The 11911-nt window shown below is 39.3% G+C and overlaps 1 protein-coding gene and 1 pseudogene across 1 annotated transcript; both read left to right on the top strand.

Annotated features, from left to right (window-relative positions):
• The first annotated feature begins 252 nt into the window (after positions 1-252).
• LOC117975301 (large ribosomal subunit protein uL16-like) lies at positions 253-2029 on the top strand. The gene has a single exon (XM_034935013.3). It carries the CDS (start codon positions 722-724, stop codon positions 1157-1159), a length of 438 nt encoding a protein of 145 aa, XP_034790904.1. The 5' UTR covers positions 253-721; the 3' UTR covers positions 1160-2029.
• LOC112436791 (small nucleolar RNA SNORA70) lies at positions 677-803 on the top strand (annotated as a pseudogene).
• Positions 2030-11911: the final 9882 nt, after the last annotated feature.

The following is an 11911-nucleotide window of genomic DNA, read 5'->3' as shown; positions in this document are numbered from 1 at the left end:
GATGCTAAAAATTCAGTCCCAATGGGACTTGTTCAAATTCAGTTCAGTTTCTGGTCATCAAAAAATCAATCTGTTTTAAGATCTAGTCTTACCCATGAAAACTTTAATAATGGTAGATATCTAAAACATGAGTTAATTACCCCCAAAATGTTTCAGTTTTTTTCATTGTTATATTGCCAAAAACCATTCTGGCTATATATATTTTTAAAAGAAGCCATTTGCATGTCCTTTAGTGGTAGAACAGAAATTTGGTTAAAATTGGATGACATTTACTTTAATTATCTTCAAAGTATGATGAATTTTTCATGTGTGGAATGTGTGGTCTGATAATTTTTTAGGAAACAACTCTCCACTAGAGAGCGTAGAATCTTAGAATTCATCTACTTCATTCTCCTCCTGGTACTCTACTTTCTTCTACAACGTCCCAGCCGAGCTGAGGTCTGAGCTGTGCTGCTCAAGCCTGTCCCATGTGAATACAGATGCAGAGACCCTGTAAGGGTAACAGAGGAAACTGTGAACCCAGGGGAAGAAGATAAACTTGTGGACATATGTGCAAGGAGCAATTTTAAGTATATTGCACTAACCAACTCATGATCTGTAACTCCTTTGTTAAGGAAAAGAATGTATATCTACGTCAAACTTCCATTTCAGAAAGCAGAGGTCAAAATAATGAGTCCTGGGGAATTCAAACTTGTGTTAAGAAAATGTGTCCCAGTGTGCAATGGCTGCAAACAGCAGCTTCCTTGGTAGTGTATGCAGCCTGTTTGTTGTATGGGTTGCTCTAAAGGACCTTGGAGACAGTCCTTTCAGATGGATGTACATGTTTTTGACCTTGCACTACCCCAATGTAGGCTCCAAACAGGCATGCGAGGTGCCTTTGGAAAGCCCCGGGGCACTGTGGCCAGTTGGCCAAGTTATCATCTCCATCCGCACCAAGCTGCAGAACAAGGAGCACGTGATTGAGGCCCTGGGCAGGGCCAAGTTCAAGTTTCCTGGCTGCCAGAAGATCCACATCTCAAAGAAGTGGGGCTTCACCAAGTTCAATGCCAATGAATTTGAAGACATGGTGGCTGAGAAGCGGCTCATCCCAGGTGGCTGTGGGGTCAAGTACCTTCCCAGTTGTGGCCCTCTAGAGAAGTGGCGGGCCCTGCACTCATGAGGGCTTTCACTGTGCTTCCCCCTCTTAATACTCACCAATAAATTCTACTTCCTGTCCACCTAAAAAAAAAAAAGAAAGAAAAAGAATGCTTTAACTTCAATTACCCCTCTCTCTTATGTACGTTTAGTCTGTTATTTTAGTTTTATCCTGATTCCCTCGCATAAACATTATTATTATATTAAAAAAAAGAAAAGAAAAGAAAATGTGTAGAGCCAGGCACGGTGGCTCATGCCTGTAATCCTAGCACTTTGGGAGGCTGAGGTAGGCGGATCGCAAGGTCAAGAGATCCAGACCATCCTGGCCAATATGGTGAAACCCCGTTGTACTAAAAATACAAAAATTAGCCGGACGTGGTGGTGCATGCCTGTAATCCCAGCTACTCAGGAGGCTGAGGCAGGAGAATTGCTTGAACCTGGGAGACGGAGATGCAGTGAGCCAAGATCATGCCACTACACTCCAGCCTGGGCAACAGAGTGAGACTCCATCTCAAAAACAACAACAACAACAATGACAACAACCCCAAAAACAAACATGAATAAATATCATTCTCCAATAAAATCATTCATGCCAGTTAGGGAACCAGTTAGGAGGTTGTTACTGGAAACCAGGTGAAAGAGATTTTATTGGAGAATGATATTTATTCATGTTTTCCCTAATGAACGCTTTAACTTTACTCCAGTTACCCTTAAGATTGAGTTCAAGCCCTTGGCACGGCTGACAACACTCAGTGAGATACGGCCCTGGTCTCCGAATCCAATCCCATCTTTTTCCTCTGTCCCCTCTTTCACCAACTTCTTTCAGTTCTTTGAACAGGAAACGCTTTGGTTTTACTCCTTTACATCAGTTGCTCCCTTAAAAACTCTTCCTCATTCCCTACTCTGCCCTGTTTTAGGTTTCAGCTTAGAGTAATTTTCTCCAGGAGGTTTCCCGCTGGCCTCCCCAATGGGAGTTAGTGGCGGTCAAAGCATGCTGTTCTCATCAAAGCCCTTAGAGCACTGTACTGCAAAAGCCATTTCAGTTGTCTACGTCTTCTGCTAGATTGGGGGTTTCTTGGTCTTTCTTGTTTACCATTGTATCCCCGCAGCTAGCATAGTTCTAGCTTGGATTAGGTGCTCAATAAGAACCTGATGAATGGCCAGACAGATGAATGAAAGAAGGTTTTCCTTTTCTGACAAGAGAAGGCGGTGAATAGAATAGTTGGGAAAAAATGTAGTGGCTAAAAATAAAGCAAATAAACTTTTTCTTACCTTTGACCAGCTATATTTTTCTTAAACTAGGGAAAAAACCAAAAACAAAACACTGAGAAAAGTGTTTGCTGATTGGTTAGTTTTAAATTTTTCCACCAATGAAATATTACTGCTATGTGCCTGTTGCTTCTGTTTTCTTTTCTATTAATATCATGGGCTTTTTTTTTTCACAAAGGAATTTGTTATAAAAGGACATTATTCAAGGTATCACTGTATAGAACCTGACATTTATAAATGGCAACATTCAGTGAATATAATCACTTAAACTCCAGAGTAGATAATATACATATATATTGAAACCTAGAGGCCTGGGGTTTGGTCTTGTTTGTATCATTATCTGTGTAACTAGCATTAGGACATTAAACTTTCTATATTTCATTGCATTTAAGTAAATGCATCATCTTTAAAATGAACTGATGCCTTTTCTGATATCTCACATGTGAAGATATAATGAAATGACTCATATAACAATACTGTAAGCTACTCTGTAAAACATAGGTACCAAGAAGTGTGATAGGAAGGGTAACGGCCCAGAAGCTAGGTTGCCAGTAGCTAGTCCCATTCATGCTGATAATTATCTACTTTTTCTCTATTGTCTTCTTATCAAACAAAATAAAACATAAGATAAGAAGGTTACGCAGAATGTTGTTTTGAGATTCCTTTTAGACTTTATCTTTTTAAATTATTATTATTATACTTTAAGTTTTGTGATACATGTGCAGTACGTGCAGGTTTGTTAGATAGGCATACACATGCCATGGTGGTTGGATGCACCCATCAACCCGTCACCTACATTAGGTATTTCTCTTAATGCTATCCCTCCCCTAGCTCCCCACCCCATGACAGGCCCTGGTGTGTGATGTTCCCCTCCCTGTGTCCATGTGTTCTCATTGTTCAACTCCCACTTATGAGTGAGAACATGCAGTGTTTGGTTTTCTGTTCTTGTGTTAGTTTGCTGAGAATGATGGTTTCCAGCTTCATCCATGTCCCTGCAAAGGACATGAACTCATCCTTTTTTATGATGCATAGTATTCCATGGTATATATGTTCCACATTTTCTTTATGCAGTCTATCATTGATAGGCATTTGCGCTGGTTCCAAGTCTTTGCTATTGTGAACAGTGCTGCAATAAACACATGTGCATGTGTCTTTACAGTACAATGATTTATAATCCTTTGGGTATGTGCCCAGTAATGGGATTGCTGCATCAAATGGTATTTCTGGTTCTAGACCCTTGGGGAATTGCCACACTGTCTTCCACAATGGTTGAACTAATTTACACTCCTACCAACAGTGTAAAAGCATTCCTATTTTTCCACACCCTCTCCAGCATCTGTTGTTTCCTGACTTTTTAATGATCACCATTCTAACTGGCGTGAGATGGTATCTCATTATGGTTTTGATTTGCATTTCTCTAATGACCAGTGATGACAGCCTTTATCATTCTAGGAAATGAAATGAGTACTATATTCTGTACATAATCCTATTAAATTTCTTAAAGAATTTATTGCCATTTAATCCATCCTTGCGTTTCATGGGTTGCTGTAGTTCAGTGGCTGTTGTAGGGAATTTGTCTCCCTTCTTTTTCTATCCCAGTTATTTTGTGATTTTTTCCAGATGTGCATGTTCTCCATTGATATATCTATGCATTGTCTTAGAAAGTTTAAAATCTACCCAGGAATCTATACTAGCTAAAAGCTCTTTGAGTGTCCCTTCACAGCTATACAAGATGTTTTTAGTAATTGTGTTCTGTAGAGCTCAGCAGCTGTTATGTTACCCGAGTATTTTTTTTTTCTTTCTTGGCTTTTAAGTTGATGTTTGGAAGTCTATTCTCAAGTGCTCAGCCTAAAGGAGAGACAGTTTTCTGTTCCCCCTGCTAATGCTAAACACACAAATAAACAAAACAGAACAAAACAAAATTCCAATTAAACAGTCTGGGAGATTCTAGTTGAATGGTGGATATTAGCATCTTTCAAAGCTAGACCACCTGTGCCTAGACAATTTGTGGCTTTCTATTCTTATGTAATACAAGGAATAGATGTCTGGCAAAACAAAAAAGAATTTAGAAAGTAGGGATGAAACATGATTCCTTTTCAGGGAGGAAAATCACTTCATTCAAGTACCAGCTTAGTTTCATTGCTGCATTTGAACCTCCAAGGAGAGAAATGTGGAGCAGTTGATCCACAGTTGTACCTTCCATTGTTGGTTTATTAAATGGGCTCTTTTGTGCGTGTGTGCAATTTCATTCAGACCGTTAATCACTACTTGGAGTATTCTTAGCTTTCTACAAATTGACAAACATAGCTGTAGGGAAATCTATGTGGAAATTCTGTTTTTCAGAGGTTTGGCAGTTTCTCTTTAATGAGTCCTCAGGGTATCTCAGGTTTCACTAATTTGTGTTTAATTAGATTGGAAAAATTCGGGCAGTAAGCGACAAGAACCTTCTGCCCCATAAGTTGGAGAAAACCATCACTCAGGCACTCAACAAAACCCCTTCCAAATACATGATGTAATACATTCACTCCAGAACAGGGTATGAGCCCTAAAGGATGATTCAGACATAGAAACAAAAGTTGCTGTTAGAAGATAAAAAGAATTATCAGTGGATGTGTTTTTGCTTGCTGCTTTGACATTGCTGTGGCAGGCAAGAGCAAAGGAAGAAACGATGCCCTGAGCTGATGAAAACAAATTCCAGAAGCATTTATGACCAAGTTGTGGTTAGAGGAACAGAATGAAACATAATTTTTCAAAGTTTCCAGAAGGGCTTGTGCATGCTGAAACATAACCAGAAACAATATAACATGCTACAGGAGGAATCAGTGATAAAAGTGACATTCCCCACATAGACCTAGTTATTTACAAAGAGCTGTAAGAACGAAGGGCTCTGAAGCCTTTAAGATGAACAATGTTGTAACAGGAAAGAGGTCCTGACTCAGACCCCCAGAGAGGGTTCTTGGACGTTGCATAAGAAAGAATTCAGGGAGAGCCCATAGAGTAAAGTGAAAGCAAGTTTATTAAGAAAGTAGAGGAATAAAAGAATGGCTACTCCATAGACAGAACAGCCCCGAGGGCTGCTGGGTGCCCATTTTTATGGTTATTTCTGGATGATATGATAAACAAGGGGTGGATTATTCATGCCTCCCCTTTTTAGACCATATAGGGTAACTTCCTGTCATTGCCATGGCATTTGTAAGCTGTCATGGCACTGGTGGGAGTGTAGCAGTGAGGACAACCAGAGGTCACTCTCGTGGCCATCTTGGTTTTGGTGGGTTTTGGCTTGCTTCTTTACTGCAAACTGTTTTATCAGCAACGTCTTTATGACCTATATCTTGTGCTGACCTCCTAACTCATCCTATGACTTAGAATGCCTTAACCTTCTGGGAACGCAGCCCAGTAGGCCTCAGCCTTATTTTACACAGCTCCTATTCCAGATGGAGTTGCTCTGGTTCACATGCCTCTGACAATGTCATATATAGAGTCAGTACAGCTTCAGGATTAAGAAGCTAGACTCCAGAGTCAGACAGACATGGCTGATATCAAATCTTGCTTCCACTGATCTTGCCCAACTCACTTGACAATTTTGTGCCACAATTTTCTTGTTAGTAAAATGGAATAATGATTAGCCCTTTATCATAGCGTCAATTTGAGGAATTAGGAAATGCTTGTAAGACATTGGTAAGTATTCACTAGTGTGTGTTAACAAATGATGTCTATTATTGCTATTGTTATTAACAAGATATTCTGGCTGTGGACTCCATGTAGTTCCAGAACATTTGGTCACAGACTGAACATGTCCAAAACTGCAGTCTGTTAAAGCCTAGACTTGGGTTAGAAATTGCATTTTCCAAAGAATTTAAACATTGCAGGTTGTACTTTCCAAAGATGGCTGCTACAATAGTTCCTATCCCACATGCTATGTGATAATGTGACCTTGCCACTCCTCCCATGAGGAGGTGGGGTTTATGTTTTCTCCCCTTTGAAACTGGGTAGGCTTGTGACTACTTCAACCAATAGAGTATGGTAGAAGTGACACTATGCGACTTCAGAGGCCAGGTCCAAAAATGCTTTCATTTGTTGCACTGAAATACTCCTTCTGGGAGTCCTGTCTGATTCCCCTGGGGCTGCCATGTTATGAAGAAGCCAACCCACACAGAGAAGCCACAGATGGGTGCTCCGCTTAGCAGTCTTAACCTTTGAGCCTTTCCCTTTCAAACACCAGATATGAGTAAGTCTTCAGATAATTCCAGCTCCAGCCATTGATGATTAGTCTTCTCATCTGAGACCCCAGACCTCATGGCAGAGAGAAGCCAGCCCTAATGTCTCCTTTCCAATTCCCAATAAATCCTTGAACATAATAAATTCTTGTTTGAAGCCACTAAGCTTTCGGGTAATTTGTTACATAGCAAAGAATACCTGGGATAGAAATTCTCCCTGGTCTGGCCAGTTCTCCCATCTATGGATTTTCCAATTTTTCTCAATCAAGTAATTAGCATTTACCATGGCCTTTTAATGCAAGTCACTGTGCTAGAACAGGGATAAGCCAACATAGTTAAACAGAAATATACACAAGGATAAAGAATACTTAGGAATCCTATGGCAAGAACTGTGTAGCATAGAGTAATGCAGGCAGGACTATGGTGTAAACTTAAAAGAGGCTGAGACAATCTGGGAAGGCTTCATGGTAAAGAGGCTTGCATAGGGCCTTGGATAAGTGGTACTTGGATAAATAGAAAAGAGAGAAAATGAATTCCTGGCAAAAGTGTGAAAAAATGTTTTGGAAAAAAAAAAGATTTAGGCATTGCCTCTTATAATTAATCTGTTAAAGTCATATTTGTCTTGCAAAATAATATTTACAAGAAAGAATGCTTTTAGATATATTTCTAAGAGAATTTACTTAGTACTTTATAGAGGTTGAGTTATGTCAGTGGTGTCTTAAATTGGACTAATTTCCATAGGATTGATCAGCAAACTTTGCCTCCTATGTAAACATAATTTACAACTTTATTAGAACACACAGAATTTTCTTTCCTTTTTTTTTTTGAAATGGCATCTCACTCTGTCGCCCAGGCTGGAGTGCAGTGGTGTGATCTCAGCTCACTGCAAGCTCTGCCTCCTGGGTTCACACCATTCTCCTGCCTCAGCCTCCTGAGCAGCTGGGACCACACTTTTTTTAAATTATTATATTTTAAGTTCTGGGGTACATGTGCAGAACGTGCAGGTTTGTTAGATAGGCATACACGTGCCATGGTGTTTGCTGAACCCATCACCCGTCATCTACATTAGGTATTTATCCTGATGCCATCCCTCCCCTAGCCCCCAACCCCCACACAGGCCCCAGTGTGTGACGTTCCTCTCCCTGTGTCCATGTGTTCTCATTGTTCAACTCCCACTTATGAATGAGAACATGTGGTGTTTGGTTTTCTGTTCCTGTGTTAGTTTGCTGAGAATGTTGGTTTCCAGCTTCATCCATGTCCCTGCAAAGGACATGAACTCATCCTTTTTTATGGCTGCATAGTATTCCATGGTGTATATGTGCCATGTTTTCTTTATGCAGTCTATCATTGATGGGCATTTGGGTTGGTTCCAAGTCTTTGCTATTGTGAACCATGCTGCAATAAACATATATGTGCATGTTTCTTTATAGTAGAACAGTTTATAATCCTTTGGGTATGTACCCAGTAATGGGATTGCTGCATCAAATGGTATTTCTGGTTCTAGATCCTTGAGGAATTGCCACACTGTCTTCCACAATGGTTGAACTAATTTACACTCCCACCAACAGTGTAAAAGCATTCCTGTTTCTCCACATCCTCTCCAGCATCTGCTATTTCCTGACTTTTTAATGATCACCATTCTAACTGGTGTGAGATGGTATCTCATTGTGGTTTTGATTTGCATTTATCTAATGACCAGTGATGATGAGGTTTTTTTCATACGTTTGTTGGCCACATAAATGTCTTCTTTTGAGAAGTGTCTGCTCATATCCTTTGCCCAGTTTTTGATGGGGTTGTTTGTTTTTTTCTTGTAAATTTGTTTAAGTTCTTTGTAGATTCTAGATATTAGCCCTTTGTCAGATGGAAAGATTGCAAAAATTTTCTCATATTCTGTAGGTTGCCTGCTCACTCTGATGATAGTTTATTTTGCTGTGCAGAAGCTCTTTAGTTTAATTAGATCCCATTTGTAAATTATGACTTCTGTTGTCATTGCTTTTGGTGTTTTAGTCATGAAGTCTTTGCCCATGCCTATATCCTGAATGGTATTGCCTAGGTTTTCTTCTAGGGCTTTTATGGTTTTAGGTCTTACGTTTATGTCTTTAATCTATCTTGAGTTAATTTTTGTATAAGGTGTGAGGAAGGGGTTTGGTTTCAGTTTTCTTCATATGGCTAGTCAGTTTTCCCAACACCATTTATTAAATAGGGAATCTTTTCCCCATTGCTTGTTTTTGTCAGGTTTGTCAAAGATCAGATGGTTGTAGATGTGTAGTGTTATTTCTGAGGCCTCTGTTCTAGAACACTCAGAATTTTCAACTAATTCCAACAAATATCACGTCTTATAATAGACATTCGTCATCTCAAAGTTACACATCAGTAGTCTTTAGAACTGTTACATCAAAAAATTCTTGAGAAAGCTCTTTGCCCTTTTTAGGAAATAGATTTAGATAAATATCCAAATTTTAATGACAAGATATAGCATAGATATAGCTATAACTTACATTTTATAAATAACATATAAATATTCACAAAACACCTTCCTTTTAAAAAAACAAAAACAAAAAGTAATGGCTAAACCAAGCTTTTGCGTTCTTAAGGTCCTGTGACAACTTTTCATTAAGTACTGTAGAAATGTGTGGGCTTGCATTTTTTCTTTTTCTTTTTTTTTTTTTTAAGATGGAGCTTCGCTCTTGTCACCCAGGCTGCAGTGCAATGGCATGATCTTGGCTCACTGCAACCTCTGCCTCCTGGGTTCAAGTGATTCTCCTGCCTCAGCCTCCTGAGTAGCTGTGACTACAGGTGTATGCCACTACACCTGGATAACGTTTTTGTATTTTTGGTAGCGACGTGGTTTCACCATTTTGGCCAGGCTGGTCTTGAAATCCTGACCTCAGGTGATCTACCCACCTTGGCCTCCCAAAGTGCTGGGATGACAGTTGTGTGCCACCACGCCTGGCCTGGACTTGCATTTTAACTATAATTTAAAATTTTTTGCAACCGGTTTGAACATAATTAGTGGCTGGAGTGTATCACTTCTTAAATAGTGAATTCTGCTGAATAGCTCAACTTCCTGCTCATGCTTACATTGGGGCATCCTATCTCCCTTTAAGTCCTCCCTTTTGACCTTAGTCCTTCTCTTTGGATAGCATAGAATAAGGATTCTCTTTCCTGTGTGACAAGCATTCAATTGCTCAAGGGCAGCACCTATACCACCTTTGTGCCTTCTCTTTTGGCTAACAATTCCATGTCTTCTCATATGACCATCTTTCCAGAACCTTCTTTATCTTGATTGTTGTCTTTTAAATCGTTTCCAGAATGTCATTCTTAAAATGTTGCCTAGAACAAATGAATACTCTAGCTGTTAATAATTGCCTTGATTATCAGATAGCAGATATTTAGCTTGATCTAAGTCTAACCATTGGGAAGTGATTCCTTTTTTTTTTTTTAATTTTGGAAAAGTGTTTTATGACAACTAATTTGGTGATATAAAAATGTCCATCAGCTTGGATTCTTTGAGAACATCCCAAAATGTATTGGAAATCCATAATCTCTGTATCCAAAGGAATCTTTGAAACTTTGGCATCATCCTAGATATTAGGTAGATTTTCTTGGGAGGATTTTTGGCTAAAATGAGTCACTTACCTCTTCCTTAATCTAGAACTTTTTTTCAGGTAATCTAGAGTCTCTATTATATATGTGTGATATATGGTATACCTGGGTCTGCCGATAGACAGACAGGCCAAGATAGGCCTGCAGTATTATCTTTGGTTATTCCAACGCCATAGCCACTAGCCCCATATGGCCATTTAAGTTTGAAGTTAAAAAAATTTGAATAAAATTCAAGTAAAAATTTAGTTCCTCCATTGCACCAGCCACATTTAAGGGCTCAGCAGTCACATGTGGCTAGTGACTGCTATATTGGTCAGCACAGATATAGATCATTTCCCTCATTGCTGAAAATCCCATTCCTGCCACCTAGATAAAAATGTAGAAAATGTGAAAATTTCTGAATATTTAAAATGGAAAATAATATGATGAAAATGGATATTGGCATAGGCTAGGCATTAAAAGCATTAACTATTTTATTATTTTGTATAATTCCTAGTTCAATGTTTTACAAGGGAAGCCTATTGAATAAGACTTTAGCTTTGTAGACAGGCCACCTGAGTTCAGGTTCTGTCTTCACCATTTTCTGCATGATCTTAACCTAGGCTTTGTTTCCTTAACTATAAAATAGTTTTAATGAATTTCTTAAGATGATCATTAAGCTCGAATGAAATAATGCTTGTAAAAGTATTTAGCACAATGTCTGACACATATAAGTTGTTAATATAAACATAAGGCATCATTGCACTTATTTAGAGAAATGTAATTATTAGCTCCAAAGTACTAATTGCAGAATACGTGCATAAACACCAACACAATATAACACTTTATTAAATAAATTGGACCTGCTAAAAAGCAAACAGAAAGCACAGATACAACAGCCTGTGCCACCTAACTTCCAGGAGACACAGGTGTAGTGATCTGGGTGGGTTTCCAAAGCCTTCCTCGTTTGGTTTGGTTGGTAGGGGAGCAGAAGCACTTCCTTCTCCTACACTATTCTGTGTTGAGGGAATGCATAAACCACTGACAAGTCTCCAAGAACATCTTCACCACTCAGGTTTTTAGAAGTGATGAACCAAAACTCCATCTTTGTATGTGTCAGGGGCCCATATATCAAAATGTATAGGGTCTTAGTACTGGTTTGGGCATAATTATACTCAGTGTTTGGGCCTCTGCTAAAATTCTAAGACGATAAGAATATCAGTTTAAGTTCTGTTACAGTTGTTTTCATGAAGCTTGTAAGATTGATATTTAAGTGGACAAAGTGGGAAGTAGTCAGTTTTCAGGGCTCCAGGGGTCATCACTTTGTGCTCAGAGTACAGCTGTCAACTAGTGATTTGGTGCATTTAGACAAGGAACAGGAGCAAAGGGCCTATTTCAAGATGGTCATAGACACTGCCTTGTGATAAGTGAATGGCTAGAGGGTTTCTTGGTAAACTGAAGTCCTTTTCACATTTTTAGCTTTTTCTGTGGCAACCTGTCTTTTACAGAAGCTACTCATGAACTCTGGCTTTTCATTTTCAGGGTTGGGCTGGACGTTCTTTGTTTTTTTGTTTTGTTTTGTTTTCTGAGACAGAGTCTCTCTCCATCACCCAGGCTGGAGTGCAGTGGCGTGATCTCAGCTCACTGCAATCTCTGTCTCTCGGGTTCAAGTGATTCTCCTGCCTCAGCCTCCCGAGTAGTTGGGA

This window comes from Pan paniscus, chromosome 10 (assembly GCF_029289425.2).
Source record: "Pan paniscus chromosome 10, NHGRI_mPanPan1-v2.0_pri, whole genome shotgun sequence".
NCBI classification, from domain to species: domain Eukaryota; kingdom Metazoa; phylum Chordata; class Mammalia; order Primates; family Hominidae; genus Pan; species Pan paniscus.
The sequence above is the reverse complement of the archived record's forward strand: the minus strand, read 5'-3'. Positions and strand labels throughout refer to the sequence as shown.

Excerpts from the sequence above, each read along its gene's own strand:
- LOC117975301 (XM_034935013.3), top strand. The coding sequence starts at position 722 with ATGGCTGCAAACAGCAGCTTCCTTGGTAGTGTATGCAGCCTGTTTGTT.